This window comes from Euwallacea similis, chromosome 18 (genome assembly GCF_039881205.1).
Source record: "Euwallacea similis isolate ESF13 chromosome 18, ESF131.1, whole genome shotgun sequence".
Lineage (NCBI taxonomy): Eukaryota > Metazoa > Arthropoda > Insecta > Coleoptera > Curculionidae > Euwallacea > Euwallacea similis.
The window spans coordinates 1,522,044-1,539,059 of NC_089626.1; the positions used below are offsets into that span (position 1 = coordinate 1,522,044).

The following is a 17,016-nucleotide window of genomic DNA, read 5'->3' on the forward strand; positions in this document are numbered from 1 at the left end:
AATTGGAGGCGGCACCCTTTAGGGAAAAATTTATGTATCAGAATTTACTCCCTTTCACTCCACGAAAGTCCCATCTATCATGTGGCAATTTGCATGCTTATACATGGAGATAACGACATAAAATCACTCACCTATACGAACTTGAACTATAGCAGAAAAATTCCGCCCTAAGGGATTATTTTTCAAGCGGCCTTTAAACGGTGAGCTTTCCACTGCATCGGGATAATCCACAAAGTGGATGGAGGTATTTAAATTTACCGACGCTCGTTCAGCTCTAAAAAGTATTGACGTAGAAGGTTAAACCAATAACACAAATATGTACAGAGTTACCTAGAGTACTCACGTGCATGTCAATCTTGCTTAGTGAGGCGTTGAAGCTTTTAAGCAACATTAAAAGCTCAGATGTGACAAGACCAAAAGTGCTGCATGTTTCAAAGGGTTGGTATGGAAAGCTTTATATGACAAATACCTTGCGTCGCAGTTTAATATATCCATTTTTTGTTGTTAATTTTTCTGTAATATAGCCAAAAAACACAGCTCCTTTGGAAAGTCGTGGACAAAAGGTTAAAAAAATCTCTAACACATATCGAATTTTAAATCATGGAAAATACAAAAACATCCTCTTAGAGCAGAAAAAAACGAAACCAGCACCTTAGAAAAGTCGAAAAATTCTTGAAAACTCTGCGGGATGGCGACATTTTCTAAGTCAAAATGAAAAAAGCTCATCGCGTTCTTTTCGCAACACAGGGTGATTAAAAAAACCTGGTGCTTTCGAAAGAATTCGACAGTAATTTTTTTTAAACTTCAGCACCCTGTATTTCGGAAATCAAGCGATTCCAGGGCGTGTCGATAGGAACTTTTTCTTACTTTGACAACTGTTTAAACATCTTCTATAATCCAACTTCAAACCTGAAAGTTTCAATTCCTCTAGAAACTCGTAGAGAAGTTAAAAGCATTCAAGCATTTACTTGAGGTAAAGGTTGAACATTTTATTGTAATTTCCCAGATTCTCAAGATTATCAATGGAAGCTTAGGCAATTCAAAAAAAAATTGGGAACCACCCCTAAAGAGAAGCTCAAAGGATACAAATCCTTTGAAAATTCGCATTCAAACAATCCCTAGGAAACAGTGGTCTTAATATAACTGAAATTGTATTACCTATAGAATCGGGCCCTTTTAACTAATGCAGGCTGTCCTTTTAAGGGCAGCTACTCCTGCCTGCGCTCTCCAACATCCAATCCGACTTCAACCTCATAAATAGAGACTTTATTAAAATAATAGAGCATTATGCATATTTTTTTTATTGTCATTCACTCTTCAGCACCGTATTAGAATGATTGATGACGTCTATGTCTACATAATTCATTCGGATCTCAAGAAAACGTTTTAAGGGTGATTTATTACGCAGGGTTTGCGCTTAAAATAGGGGCTGTGTTTACCCCGTGGTCCGTCATCGCGGGATTTTTTTTGCACTATCGAATAATGGACAGCATTTGCCATGTTACCGAGGCAATCAGTAAGTTAGGATCTCTGGGGAGGACCGGAAGTTTTCGATCTACCAAGCCTTCACCTCGGCTAAGATCGAAAGGGGAAATAAATCAAATACTTGAATTATTGTTTATATTTTTGGCAAGTGTAAATACGTTATAGTACGGTAAAAAAAAGATAATAAACGCAATAGGCACGAAATTTGCATCTGCCGAAGTATCTTAACAAAACTTAAATATAAACAGACAAGGCGATTTCCTCTCGTTGCGGAGCGCCTACATATGTGTACATCTATTCCGAAATAAGATTATCTATCCCCAACTTCCTGCTTTTATACATATAGGATAAATATTAAAATCGTACCTACTCATCATCCGCAATAAGGCGGCATATTTAAACATGTATTTAATGCGATATGTTGTTCATGTAGCAGCCAAACGTAATTCATGAACACCAAGTATTCTCGACGGCCACTTAACAATTCAGTCTATGAAAACCGTGACAAGACACAGAGGAATAACACTAAAAGGGCACTGGCAGCAGTGACGATCGACCCATTAGTACAGCCCACGTTTTCCAATGTGATTGTATACTGGATGTCGGTGGGAAATCTACACGAGGTACCTGAAAAACATTATGATTGTGGGTAAAAAAAAATGTTGAGAGCATGCCGAATTAAATTTGGAACGGAGGAAATTCATTTAAAACTCCCACACCTGGCAAGAACTTTTATTGTACTATAAAGAATTTAACTTCCAAGCGTAACAAAGGTATTTGTTGAATTCATTTATTTTGAGGGTCCGTAAAGCGCTCATTCGATTTCCTCAATTAACCGCAAATTCAGTTCTACAGGGCAACATTTACTACAAAGTAGTTGAAACTAAATGTATATTTTAATTTAAATTGCTATACGAATACAAGTAGAGTAATTTAATAATAGCTGGTGCATTGCGCGCTTATTCCCAACAGTGGCCACTAAAATAATTCCTCCGCTTTTCACTCTAGAATATTAATTAAATATCTACCAAATTAATTCATTTTCGAAAATGATGCTGTTCACAACCAAAACAGGCTCATAAGACGAGTTACTTTAAACAATCGCGCAGCCGTACTAATCAAAACTTAACTAACTATGCCATCTTTGCATCAATTTAATAACCTTTACATTAACTTCGGGCTAACTTTAGCAATCTCCTGTATTGTGAAAACTCGGGCAAACTCGAACCCAAAAGCTAAGAACAATTACTTTAGAACTAAGATTGTGTTCTATCTGCATCCCTCATAAGCGTCTTATTAAAGTTTTCCCAAGGAAGGGTTACTGTAAGGCAAAGTTCTACGACCCCAAATTTAATTAACAGGAATTCTGTACGTAAATCGTCAGTTTACCCTGGATGAAAAGGTTCTAATCCATTGTGGGTTCATTTCATCTGATTACAGCCGTCATATACTGGAACCGCGAATGAAGGGTGTCGTCGCTGGAGCTCAACCATGAGGATCTCGGTAACCGTAAAAGATACGAGGTCGGGTAAATTGGGCGAGAGCGCATAGTTTAGAGGTCAAGTTTGGGAAATTCTGTAATGAGGAAAAACAACTGAGTTGAAAAATGTAGAAATCCAAGATGGCGCCCGTAGGGAAAAATAAAGTTGATGATGGTTATCGACAAGCGAAACGTCGGATGACATCGCCACTTTGTAGAAGAGGAAAAATTACAATAATGTTTTTTTTAATGTCTCCGAAAGCCATCAGAATTTTTCCAAACTTAAAAAAGGCATACTTTTGAACTCCAAATTGCGCCACTTCGCCCCGATTTAACCAACCTCGCATCACCTATAGTTTTTGCTATAATTTTCACCTTTTAAACATATGATTTTAGGGGATTTAAGTGTATCGTGAGGACAGACTCATGAGTTGCCGAATAATTGCACTTAACTATTAAAGAGCAAAATTCCCCATATATTTCCTCAGCCCTGTTCAGCTCTTGATAAATGAGGGTTTCTCTCCCTTAAAAATTGAAAAAGGCTCATTTCTCATTTCGCAATTTACATATCTATTGGGAGCAGTTGAACACTTTTGTACGCTCGTCTAGTTTAAGAGATGTATGCGACGTGCCTCAAATTTTCTCGAATTCTCGTAGTTAATGCAATATGTTCTTGAGGTTGAAACTCGTGGGGTTAAACGGTTAACATTAAAACATACATTAGTTATTCTCTAGGCTCGTTTGCCATCCATTCCTAAAGCAATTGCATTTGTCTTTTCGCCTTCTCCTTTTTCCGTCGCATTTACCCGGAATTGAGCCTCATTATTATATAGGGAAAGTCGCTATTTTATACTTTTATGAGGTTTTTTTTACATTGATGAAATATTTTTTTGCAATTTAACACGTAATTCCGCGAAGTGGAAAATTATGGAACTGACTTCCCTTGGACATAACAGGTAACTTACTCTTGCAATTTCCAGTCGAGTTCGCTCCATTAATTGAAATGTAAATTGGTTGGCACGAACTGACTGTGGAACCATCGCAGAAATTAGTAATGTCAGTAACAGATTCGGAGCTTGATATTGCAGTGCAATTGCCATCAGTAGAGTTAGCAGGCTTGATGTTGTCTCTTGAGATGCAAATGCTGATGGTACCATATCCCTTGGAAAAAAAATTAAATCACCTAAATGCTCTGATGCTGAGCTGCGAACGAATGAGAAAAGCCTGAGAACCGTATAATATCTGTATTATTAACCAAATCACATCCGAGAGCGGAAATTAATGCAAAATGAATTAAAAATTAGCAGAAATCTTGATCAGGATGTTGTAATTAATTTCGAGTATTTAGGGCTGTTGCACCATTAAGAGCATCCTCCATTCAACCACTTTTGATGAATAATACCCATGGGGGGCCAATTATTAATGAGCACCGCCGTCTTCGAGCAGTGGCTTTGACGAAAGTAGAAGTGTTTTTATCGACCTGACTCCTTAGAACACTCAAAATTTTAAGTAATAAGCGATCATATGATATGTAAAATGACTTGTTTAGATCTTACAGCATACATGATTTTTTGCATCCAAACGTCATTAAAAGTTAGATTCAATCATGAGCGATTAAAGGGCGCATGAGCTCAGCTCGAAATAGGAATAACGCCTAGGCAGGCGCAGGTGTTTAACATCAATTAATAAGTAGAAAAAAAATATTGCCCAATCACATAAATATGTTTGGTAAATCAATTTAAATAAACAATAAATATTTATTGCGTCCCCAATCGTTGTGGCACAATAGGGGCAAGCTATTTGCAAAGATGTCGGGATTAATTACTTTCAAAACACTTTAACTTTAAGCAAACATAATGGTGTTGTTACCTGTTCCCTTATCTTAAGATTTCTAGTTTCGGAACCTGAGCAGAAATAATGAGGCGAAATACTATAGTAGTTTGTTCCCAGAGGCTCGACGTAATCTGTGACTTCGAATGTCTTCGCCGACCCCGTATATTGGGATGTACATGCAGGGTTCACAAGAGACCTTGGCACTGCAAATACAAAAAGGCTTTGTTACTAACTATGGTAACTTTTATCTTAGATACTACCTTGGCGGATACTGCTAACAACACTTTGACCAGTAGTGCTAAGGGACTCTTCGCTAGTGCTCTCTTTCAAAGATACAAAATCTCTCTTGGTGTTGGATATGATATTACTGTAGTCAGCTGCACTGCCGCTTCCAAGAACCAAAAAGGTTATGTCTGAAAGAACGATAGGTATTTTTGAACCTCAGATTAAGTTGCAGATAACTGCCATTCCTACCTGGCAGTAATTTGTTGAATACTTCCCTTCTTTGACTAAGGAAAGTATTTTGTTCGTTCGTGGGGCTAGTTTTAGGGATTAACAATGCAATAGTGGATTCTCCTCCAGTATAGCTGCTGTTGTCAAGTTTAGCAGAGCCGTAGCTTTCCATAAGCTCGAAAATTTCGATATAGTTAAAACCAGTGGTCTCTTTAAAAAAAAACGATGTTATTTCAGCTAATAAAAATACACTCCAAGATAAGGATATCCGATATCGGAATCTCATAAGTTGCAATAGAAAAGTTGCGCACACAAAAGAATAATTTATGATGAAAATTGATTTAGATGTTTTCAGTTCGTATAAAAGACCGATGTGTCGATTTCATTCAAAAACAGTTAATATGAGATGTACTTACCATTTTTATGGATAGACTGGTTGTACTGCAAATAGAAATCAGACAAATATCTGGTGCCATTTGCCGTTAGATTCCTTAGGGTACTCCCGCCATATAAGGTAACCCTGGACTGGTATTTGTTCACATCAATGTTGTTTAAGATATGTCTAAACGTGCAGTAAGTGCTTAAATTTTTGCCTTCAAAGTATTTTCAAAAAACCTACGACAAAACTGGTTGGACGGTGGTGAAAGGCCAGCTGGAGTCGATGAAGATGAGCAAATCTGTTACAACTCTCTCAATAGCTTGAGCGCCGCGACATGCCACATCCGAAGAAGCCATATTCGCTAGAATTCTTACATTTCAAAAAAATTCCAGTCAGCATCAACAACTTACTTAACCGAGTATTAAGAGCGGTTACCGCAGCTTTGGAAAGCTGCTGAAAAGCGGATGGTACTAGGGACACCCTCGCTATACCATAGTTAAACAAAACTCCCATGTAGTTAACGAGCTGAGTGGTCATTTCGTCAGAAGTCGTCAGATCGGTGTAAAGAATGCTCCTGTTGCAGCCTTTCAAAGAGCCATCTAAAATCCCTTTTTCGTAAGGTGAGTAGTACATGTCAATCAGCTGAGAAATCCTCAAGTCCGAGTAAGCGGAGGTCAAGCTGTTCATTTTTAACCCAAGATAGAGGCCGTCAAGAGCCCCTCTCAGCTCCGCATCTGTGGTTTGTAAAGGTGCGTTGCTCTGAAGGAAGAAATATTTCGGATTGATGGAACTATTCCAGCCCCCTGAGTTGCCAAGTTCGATGGGGTCAGTTGCTTGACTCAAGATTGTTTCACATAGTTCCCCTAAAACGTGAAGTTTCGGAAGAAGCAGCTTACTAAGCCAGAGAGCTTTATCTACCTGCTATAGTGGAAGCATATCTGTTATCATAGGTGCTGCTATTTTCGTTAGTTATATACTCCTGGTTCAACCCAGTAGCAATCCCTGCAAGAACATTTCCGGCTTTAACAGCTCCCGACTGTGTTTGTATCACTCCCAACTCAATTGGACACGTGCTCATATTTGTAGAAACTGCCGCAGAGGAAACTCCCACTACCGAGTCCTGACTAATTAACTCAGTATCCCCTTCAGTATTTTCTTCTCCTTCCTTAACATCTCTAGTGATTCGAGCTGTATATCTGGCAGCTTTGGCGCATTCAGTTGCCTCATTGTCCCTGCGTCGATTATCGATGGTGTTGGAAATTAAGTAGTGTAAAGAACACTGCAAGGTTTGTTATTAGGAGAATATATACCCAGAAGACACAACGAACCTTCTCATAAGGGTTAAGGTCGCCGTAGTTTAGAGTTTGCTGGATGGTTGGAAGCTGATACCTGATTATTGCCCTGAACTTATGTCTTTCCACTCTACTGGCCGCATATGGGATTGCAAATCTCTTATCTACAGGCGCTATTGTCCTGGCTATGCCATCCTGGCGCAAACTGGAATCAAACATGTTTTAACAAGTTTTTCGTGGCTTCAGGTTTTAGTTCTTCAGGTTATCCCCTTATTAAAGATGAAAAGTAACTAGCACTAGCACTTTAGTTAAAACTATTGTATTAAAATTATTTACTAATAATATTTTTATTGGGATCACAAGGAACTTTGAAAATAAGTCACTAATAGAGCATGCGCCAACCTGGAGCAAAGCAACAGCGCGGGTGTTTGATTTTTACAACTTAATTGATTGTAGCCCTTTTTTGCAAATTATTTAGCACAGAAACTTTATGCGTTTTACCTTTGTATCTAAAACATCGACATTTACTTACGATTGAATTATAAGTGCTGAAAGTTCTCTAGGAGTAAGTGTTGGATTGGCATCTTCTAACTTCCGGATGAACTCAACCAACATATTTACCGTAGCTGGAGGTCTTTCATTGGCAATAGTGATGCCTGGTAAGGTAAAGGTGTCGTAACAGTCTATTAGCACTATAGCACTGCCTAAAAGTCAAAGTTGGTTTAAACACTACTAGTAGGTAGAATGCGTCGCTGCGACTAAGTTACCTGTATTTTGAGAGTTCACATTATTAAAAATTGCCACAAGGATTACTATTGCCCATCGGAGGTCCATTATTCCAACGACCTGTAATTGAACACACGCTTGTTTCATGGATGTTATGTTCCCACCTGTGATATGGGTGTGATAATAGGAAACGTTGAAATTGTATTAGTCACTTGATAAGATAAGGAATATTTCATAATGTATATTTTTAATATCAGCTAATTTAGGATAAACAAATATGTCACGTTATTGAGGAAAGCTTAATAGGGTAGAATGACCAAACCAACAATTTTTAGTAGGTTGGGATGAGGATAGGAGTTGTTAGAAACGTGGAAATTTAGATTATTCAGATGCGGAATCTCATATTGTTTGGTTTAGATAAAGGAAACATGAGTAAACTTACATAGAAGTGCAATTTATCATGAGGTAATTGTTTTGTTCTACAAAGCAGGTTCATTCATAGACGTCATTATTGCGACTTAGCCGCACAGGACTGTTTACAAATATTTTACTCATTAATTTTAAAATCAATCGGCAAAATTTCAGTTATTTTTTCTCAAAAAGAGAGTATTATGCAAATCATGACCTTGGAATCACTTTTTTTAATACATAATTTCAAGTAATTGTATTTCATGACTGTACCTTTGATGATTGAAGCGTTTTACAGTTTTTTTAGACTGACAGAGAATTTTTGTTGATACTTCCTATGTGTGGCGAAACTTCTAAATAAAGAAGTGGGCATGCTCCACACTCGATCACGGCAGCGACGCCAGCACAAGCGCAGGCTTTACTGCTGAGATACGATTTGTATTTTTCTCGATGTGAAGTTTTGCCTGAAAAATACCTAACAGACATAATTTTAAACGTACTTCTTGTGAGCTTCCTCTAATATTGAAGTTCAAAATTCTCAAAAACTCAAGATAACTTTTCCTCTTGAGGGCGACTATTTTAAATTTGACGTCAGCTTGCTCCCCTGAGTTAATGGCTTTAGCAGTGAAAAAAAACTTCCGAACGAATTCCACACCATTATTTGGGGGCACACCAGTCCTTGGCAGAGTCTTTCATTCCTTCCGCACAAGAAATGTTCTTACAAATTTCTTTTGAAGCTTAAATTCCGTAGCCCTCTTTCAATGCTGATTAGCACATTGTCCTTTATCTCTTAATATAAACTAATTCACGTTGTTCCAGGTATTTAGACAGAAATTTTTATCAGATACCGTCTTAGATCAGATCGATTTAAGACCGATTCTAATAACGCGTCAAACAGCTATAATGACGATACCTGAACTAATCATCGAATACCATCATAATTACCTTTGATTAATATTCATTTAGATTCCAAAGCTTGAATGACAAATCAAACGAGGTAATCATTATTTTATCTCTCTGCCGGAAGCGATTTTGGAAGACTTAGTCGGGATGGCTCATCTATCTGGTTAAGATAGTATTCATCACCTCAGTGGGCATCCCAAAAGATACCGGTGTGTGGCTTATTAGTTCGAAAAGTCATTGACTTATTTTTCGATGATGTTAAGGTCACAAGAGGTCTGTGATTTTCCTTAACTCACCAAACGCTGTTAAAAGGACTCATATCGATAAAATATTTCTACTAGAATCAATCCCTGAAGCCTCCTGAAAATCAATAATTCACACCAGATGTTGCACGATTTATTCTAACCTTGTCTTAGATAAATTTTACATAGGAAGCAAGTTATTTCATAGTTGTAACGAAGCAATTGTGTGCTTGCACTGTTATAAATTAAATCAATTTATAGGCATTCGGGTTAGTTAAATGTTTCAGATGCTTTCTAAACAAGTTAATAATCCCTATTGTGATTTATGATTGCTGATGAAGTGGCTTGAAGAGGATCTCCCTGCCAAACTCTGGTTAAACCAAAGTTCAAAGCGCAAAACATGGTTCTGTAACCAGGTACCAAACAATGGGCAAGCGTTGTTCCTATCGGGTAATTTAGAGTTTTTTACCTATATCGTGCATTGTTGTGTTGGTCTGAGATAATCGTGATTAGTAATCCATTCATTAGTAGATAAAAATATCGATGTTCATGTCGAGTTGTGCTCTTGGTCGTGGTGGCACGAAACAGCACAGTCACTTCATCCAAAGCATGCAATAATAGAAAGAAATTTAATTCTCAAAATTGTTGTAATAAATTAGATCCAAAATACGAAACTATAATAGTATCTAATCAGCGATTAAGATAACTCGTTTCCAGTGAATAATGTTATTTACTTAATTATTGATAATTATAAATTAGTGAGGGAATGTGTATTTCAATAATCCCTTACTAATGGACAGAAACATGGTATTTCTTGGTATTAATGACATAATTAGGAAGTCACTGTTGGCTTAGAGGAGAAGAAATTTGACGTTGCCGATGGTCGAAAATAACAAACATTCTCCCAATAGCTTGTAGCCTTAAGCTCTTCGCCACGAACCATAAAAATTGTTGCTAAACTCTGAGGATCTCAAGAAAACTGAGGAATTGCCTGCGTTATTTTAAAAAATGCTTCACTGACATTAGAACAGTAATTGAACCATTGATTTATCAATTATGGACCGGTCCAATTGCCAATTGCCTCTAATAAACTGCATAACAAAGTTCAGTGCGGGGGAGATAGGTACAGAGTAACCTAATTGAGGCTTTTGCATCGTCGATCAAGGGCAAATAATAGGCTAGCAAACCATTTCCGTACGACTGCTCCCGTTTAGACTATGTTTAAAATTTGAAATTAATCTTGAATTGCATGGAAAATAGTAGGCGCACCGCGCAGAAAAATCATATTCTCGGCCTCTGAATCGTCGGCCGCGCCTCAGCTATGAAGTTACACCGTCGGCCACCAATATGACACTTTTACTAGTAGATACGAACATACAATTTTCTGCAATCCCCGTGGAAATGAAAACTTTCCGGCGTGTTTTAACCTCTCAAAAAGCGTTGTTCCAGCTAGGTCCGGCTTTTGCTCGTATATTCGGCCGGAAATGTCCGTAAAGCTACGGTTCCCTGGGAAAGCGATGCCGTGATATAGAGGCGGTAATAACACCTTTCAGAGCGAATTGTGGCCCTGTCCACAAGGGCCTAAAAAACCGCATCAATGTAATGAAGAAATAGTCATCAGTAAAAACAAACGCGTAAAAGGGGATGTAAGATGAAAAAATCAAATAGAACTTTTCGATAAACGGGCATGGGAAAAAATGTCCTTGAGTTACTCAAATCCCTTTTCTCGCGCGCTATGGTTTGTTACGGTTTTCTCTCTCGATCGCCGGGTCCATGTTTATGATAGGTATAGCAGGTGCTTAGACATTTTCTACCATATACCGTTTCTTTTAAGATTAATTACTATCTTTAAAAAACCTTTGGAGCTACAACGCAATAAAATACACAATAAAAAAAATTTGATTCACTTTACTAAGTGACTCATTTTAACTTGAAATTTTTAGCGTTTTACGCAGAGTACTATGAATATGAACGAAGTAAAAGTTGAAAGATGCAAATTTTCTAGCAAGTCTGTTTTGTGGTTATTTCATTGATTGTGATTGATTATTACAACATATGTTCACTTCGACTATTAGAACTTGCTTCGGGAATTGTTCACGTGCTTTACGCGATTTAAAAATTCATGTCAAATTTATGCATATATGTATGTATTTTTGCACAATATTGGAAAAATTTAACACCTTCAATGTGGAAAAACACGCAGAAGATACATGTATCATCACAACTGTGAAGAGTTCTAGGTATATCTTCTTAAACCTTTTTTTTAACGCACAGGTAAACACTTTGAAAAAAAGCGCTTTTTGAGGGAATTTGAGGTGCTTTAGGATTCTTAGATTTTCAAAAATCACTCCAAATCCGTGCTGACGTTACGAAAAGGTCTTCTTATCAAGATCTTTCATACTAGAAAAGTGCCGTGAAAAACGTATCTTAAAAACTATCTACTAGGATGATTAAGCAATAGTATTTTATCTCTTTAGTAACGTTGGGTCTTGGCTTATTGTATCAATTACACATAAAGAGATAAAGAAATTATCATTTTTACGTAAGTTTTACTGCGGGTATGTACATAAGGTTACTTGACGGAACGGACACTTGAGTTATTGGCTTTAAAGCCAGAAAGTTTCCTCCAGTTGATAACTAACTTGAGTTAATACTTCAATTCCAATTATATGTTATCATTTATTGCTCCGGATCAGAAGATGATAAACTTATACGTGTCAAGTGAGCACAGGTTTCTAAACCTTTCCCATTGTTTCGAAGCAATTTTCCATTTGAATCGATAATTTTTAAGCAGCAAAAGTTGCTGAATGTTTATTGCTGTAGTTTCAATTTTTGGTGTTTGCAGCGGCAAATTTCAGGTTAATTAAATAAATATTGGCTGCATTAGATTCGATTCAGCGAAGTAATTTTCATTTCAACCGAAATGTATTAAATTTTAATTTATTTTCATTTAGAAGTTAATTTATAGAGGGTTTAGCTGCACTAGAGGTTATCATTGTGCGTTAGCTGAGATTTAAATATAAATCGAATCATCGAGTTGCTCGAGCGAATTAAAACTAACATAGTAATCCGCGAAGATTGCTATAATGTTTACATTTATTCAATGAGTTTTAACCGTAATATTACAATATGAATGGTTACAGGATATGTGTACATACCATCAAGCCAAATTTCACCACTATTGCTTATCCGCATACACTTGCCAGTTATTTGCTAAAGCTGGAGATAAGATAACGGTGCGATTACTTATCTTTTTTTATTGCAACATCCATAGACGCTGCTGGTGTGTTGGCGAATTAACCTGTCTTAGTTATGGCAAAGTTAATTTTCTGAAAAACTACACAAATTTGCATAATCGTGGTTAAGAACGTAGAGCTTTGATGAGACACCGTGATTAAGCTTACCTGCTGGTCAGACAAAGGGAAGGCTTCTGTATCTCGAGAGTAGCAAGAGGAGGCACAATAGATTCCTAAAAGTGCTGCAAACATTAACCATTAAGCACGTCTAAGAGATTTGCTGGTCCCACATAAGATCAATATTGAATACCTGCTACCCAGTGTTTATTCCTATGTAATATTTTAACCCTATAAATCCTGATTTTCGGAGAAACATGGAACGACTCTCCAGTTGTTTGTGTTTAATTTCAGCTTATGGTGGAACTGAAATAAGCGCTCTAGTTCGCAATAAATTTGTTTCCAGCATTTCTTTGTTTGATTCCTTATTGGAGCACGTTGCCATGTTAGTAAATGGATGAAATTAGATGAATGTAGGCAAAGATAATTGTTCTCCTCAAATATTGCCAGGCAGAGATGCAGAAAACAAGAAACATGAGCCATGCGAAGCTGTGGAGCTTCGCATGGCCTGTTTAAATATATAAAGAGAATGAGATTGTTCCTATTCTCTTTGAAGATGTCCGCGCCAAAAAACCAAGGAGGACAACGGATTTCAAGAATGAAAAATGAGATAATTTTAAGCTCGATGCTTAAATTCTTTGTATCCTCAGAAGTAGTCGCGGACGTTGGTCTGAATAGATGTAAAATATGGAAATATAGAAATGCTTTAAAACGCAAAATACTGAAGTTCTAGATTTTCTCTCATCAAGGAATTTGTCTAAAATTTGAATAAATTTCTGCAACCAGATCTTTACATAGTTACTATATAAGAATCCTCTCAAATGGCCCAACGGGCTCTTTAACCATTTGAACGCATCGCAGGAACCACATCCTTACTCATCTCTAATATCTACCTAAAGGCCCAATTGTCCTAAGTCATGTAAAGAAGTTAACGTTGCTAATATTTTCGTCTTTATAAAATGTATACAATTCGCGTTGTTATATGTAATATAATTCTACATAGCTTCTAATTACCTTACCAAAGATCTTCCAAAAAACTCGTCTTTATCAAACATTCATCCAGCCATTAGGGAATTTTACAATTTACATTTTTCGGTTTAAGGTTTGGTTTCTGTGCCCATTTCCATGGGGAAATAATTTCAGAAAGCTTTTGCTTTCAGTTATATTGTGGATTCTTTATTGTGTTAGCCTTTTGAGCGGATCCCGGCTCGAGGTTTTATTTACTTTTCGCTTTTTGAAGAACTCTTGCCTGATTAGTTACTGCATCGCTAAAACGATTTTTTTTTGCCAACCATCTTACCTAGACGAACAAAAGGCTGGTTTGCGCTGAGATATCGCATAAAAAACTCATCAGGGTCCTAATCCTTCATTCTCATCCGTTCATCATCGAAGAATTGAACACATTACCGGCTTAACCGCTTTCGAGTTATAAAAGGTAATCTTTGATTTAGTGCGGCAGTCTCTCCGTGCTTCTCTTCTTCGTCTGTGTGTTCCTACTTTTAACATGATCACCGGCCGGATCTTAGACCTCGTGATTGTGGCACTTCTCGTCTTACTAGCTGGTGTGTATTTGCCCATTACACTCTTTTACCATTAGTCCAAATCCATGTTTTCACGTGAGAAAATGTCCATTAATCTAAGATAGTAATTTTTAGAGTATTCACCCGAGTCAAATTTGCACACTTATGCACATAATGCACAAACCATCTTAAGCGTTTAATAATTATAGGGTTTATGTGTAATTTTCATTTAATTGCAAATTAGTCTTAGCAAACAACAAAGCGCTCCTCTTTAATTGACATCGCAGGATTTGTTAAATAAATTTAGCTGTTTACATTTTTTTCTAATTAGGCCCCTTTGTTCCTACCTGCTTCTGTTCCCTGGAAAAAGATAATTTGAAACTGCGAATCTCATCAAAGCCCATTTCGACTCCTCAATCAACAACAAAAAATGCTTGGAGCGTGGATGAGGCACATTAGATTAAATAAGCACATTACCATGTGTCACCAAGTTTAAGATTATTTTCGGTATTTCAGGATTTTTATTAAATTAGGTGTAAAGGTCGTGCGATTCCTGTGAAATCATCTACATTTATTCCCTGAATGTGGAAAACGAATGTAAATTTTCGAATATTTAGAAGCTCCTTCAAAAAAAATCGGCACCTTTTTTTCAGTTTACGCCTGAAAGATCGCGTAAATTCTCAAATAAATTTAATGAGCGAGGTAATGTGTGCACTTCAATTCAAACAAAGCGGAGAAATATTGAGCAAAAAATGCTCACGATTTGTTCGCCAACATAAGCCAAAAAAGGCCTTAAACCTTTACTGGACATTGAACAAAACCTAATTTGCGCACAAGTGCACTAACCAGAGAGCTTTGGGGAAGATAATCGAAGAATAAATTATAATTAAATGTCGTCAGAAAAATATATGAAGTTGGGCCCGAGGTTCCTAACCTAACAGCAACCTGAACTAACCTTAAATGAAGAATGATGAGTATAAAAATGTGAAATTGTGCATGATAAATGCGTGTATGCCAGGGATGGATTTAAAATTCCAAAAAGTGGCTAACGATAAATGTACCCACGGACTCTCAAATCAATCTAAACTAACATGAAAATTTCATCATGTGTACCTTTTATATATTATTATTGGGACATTTGCTGATTCATAGCGCAAACTTTCATATATCTACCTTCTTTACGCATTTTGCATAACATTAACTTCATGTTCCTCTTACGATTCAAGAAAAAAAATCTCCTATACATCATCCGGCTTTTACTCAATCTGAAGTCTAGGTGATTATGCATTTACAGTTGAAGCACTCTTTGGAAAATGCTCGACCTTAAAAGGTGCATAATCGACGCTGAGGAACGGCCATCAAAAGCGAAACTAAGGATGATGCTCTCATCTACTGAATATTAATTAAAACTTCCTAATTCTATCGATTATTTAATAAATAATATAATCGATATAATTAGCAGTGTTTTAACGATGGTAATAACACAGCAAACATCAACGATAATTTCTGCCCAGCTAAAAAGAAATATTTTACCGCCAAAGCCTTCCGCGAATTCGGGTCAATGTATGTTAAACGGACAAATTCCACATCTTGACCCTTTCCTAAAACCAAACCAGTTCCAAAAGTTTACCTACATTAGTTCATTTCAGAGTCAAAACCTGCAAGATCGAGAAATCTGATCTTCTCCCAACCTGGAGCGGTGGCAGTCTACGTTAGGTCCGGAGATACACCACTGAAAGACATCGATCCAGAATTAGCCGAAGCCTTCGAATTCAATGCTATCAAGCATGGGAGATTGGCATTCGGTAGACAAATCAATGAGATCATCAACGAAAAGGAAAAGAGTTTTAATTCTGCACAGCTGGCTGAAGGAGAGAGCTACACTGTAAAGAAGAAAAGGATCGGCAAGCACCTTCCTAGCACCAGCGGAGAGTCTTACATCCAGAAAATACCTAGGAGTTAAGGCCCTTCTGTGATTGGTGCCTAGGCTATAAGCTTTTTGTATTTATTTGTGTAAATAAACTTTCAAGTATCCGTGTTGTTTATTATTCAATATAGACAGTGCCAAATACAATCGATTCGCAATCCCACATTCAATCAAAAGTTGTTTGTCAAAGTTGATGTCGTTAATGCGATCAACCGCACCGATGAATAATTTATCGGGTTAGTAACAAGTTATCAAACCATTGTAAGTTCAGAGTGGTCCGCAGGCATCCGACCATAAATGATCCCATGTAGTTTAGGTTAGATCAACTTGTGGTGGATAATTATTAACCCTAAATTTAATTAACATTCCCATTGCGGTGACTGTTTTCTCGATTAGGGTGCTGAAACACCACAGCTTGGTAGGAATAGCCCGCTTATTGTAACTATTTATCCGAACGCACCTGTTGAAAGTCTACATATACGGGGTGTTTTAAAAAAGGGTTCAGGAATGAAAGGTGCGACTCCTTGGCCCATTCTAAGAAAAAAAGTTCCTTTTAACATGGGTCCGCAAACGCATCGTTTTCAAGATACAGGGTGTCAAAAAAATAAGATCAAAAGCAGTTTTAACTTTTTTCCTTACTTAAAGAAGATGTTCTACGTGTCCACCTGCCATTTGTACACAGAAGTCACATCTTCGCCGAAAAGAAGCTAGATGGCTTTTTTTAGCACGACTGTACGTAAAGTGCAAATCGGCCATCTCTGAATTAGTAAAAAAATGCATTTTTATAGTAAGAAAGAATGAGCACAAACTGGCAGCACAACAGTTAACACTACTAAATAACATTTTCATGAACAAAAAGCAATAACAACAAAAACAAAGACAGCAAATCCGGTATTCTTTTTTTTGACATCCTGTATCTCAAAAACGATGTGTTTGCAGACCCATAGTAATAGAAATTTTTTTCTTAGTAAAAATCAAGGAATTACACCCTTCATTCCTGAACCCTTTTTTTTTA

At 37.1% G+C, this 17,016-nt stretch overlaps 2 protein-coding genes across 3 annotated transcripts; one reads left to right on the forward strand and one right to left on the reverse strand.

The window, feature by feature from the left end:
- Nucleotides 1-1,732: 1,732 nt before the first annotated feature.
- On the reverse strand, nucleotides 1,733-12,414 carry LOC136414673 (uncharacterized). Of its 2 annotated transcripts, none has more exons than XM_066398836.1 (13): nucleotides 12,360-12,414; nucleotides 7,690-7,768; nucleotides 7,455-7,626; nucleotides 6,959-7,127; nucleotides 6,549-6,909; nucleotides 6,041-6,493; nucleotides 5,871-5,991; nucleotides 5,668-5,813; nucleotides 5,273-5,461; nucleotides 5,059-5,211; nucleotides 4,835-5,001; nucleotides 3,931-4,126; nucleotides 1,733-2,112 (listed from the first exon to the last, which is right to left on the reverse strand). In XM_066398836.1, the coding sequence occupies exons 1-13, from the start codon at nucleotides 12,360-12,362 to the stop codon at nucleotides 1,976-1,978; spliced, it is 2,346 nt and encodes a 781-aa protein (XP_066254933.1). In that variant the 5' UTR covers nucleotides 12,363-12,414; the 3' UTR covers nucleotides 1,733-1,975. The 2 variants fall into 2 exon arrangements, with proteins under 2 accessions (XP_066254933.1, XP_066254932.1); XM_066398835.1 differs by lacking the exon at nucleotides 12,360-12,414 and adding an exon at nucleotides 8,091-8,159.
- A 1,542-nt stretch (nucleotides 12,415-13,956) lies between these two features.
- LOC136414669 (uncharacterized) lies at nucleotides 13,957-16,108 on the forward strand. The gene is made up of 2 exons (XM_066398829.1): nucleotides 13,957-14,116; nucleotides 15,724-16,108. Exons 1-2 carry the CDS (start codon nucleotides 14,059-14,061, stop codon nucleotides 16,035-16,037), a joined length of 372 nt encoding a protein of 123 aa, XP_066254926.1. The 5' UTR covers nucleotides 13,957-14,058; the 3' UTR covers nucleotides 16,038-16,108.
- Nucleotides 16,109-17,016: the final 908 nt, after the last annotated feature.

Excerpts from the sequence above, each read along its gene's own strand:
- LOC136414673 (XM_066398835.1), bottom strand. The coding sequence starts at position 8,144 with ATGAACCTGCTTTGTAGAACAAAACAATTACCTCATGATAAATTGCAC. Across the intron at positions 7,627-7,689 it reads TGTGAACTCTCAAAATACAG|GCAGTGCTATAGTGCTAATA; the intron begins GTAACTTAGTCG and ends TTTGACTTTTAG. Across the intron at positions 7,128-7,454 it reads TCAGCACTTATAATTCAATC|TTTGCGCCAGGATGGCATAG; the intron begins GTAAGTAAATGT and ends GTTTGATTCCAG.
- LOC136414669 (XM_066398829.1), top strand. The coding sequence starts at position 14,059 with ATGATCACCGGCCGGATCTTAGACCTCGTGATTGTGGCACTTCTCGTC. Across the intron at positions 14,117-15,723 it reads ACTTCTCGTCTTACTAGCTG|AGTCAAAACCTGCAAGATCG; the intron begins GTGTGTATTTGC and ends AGTTCATTTCAG.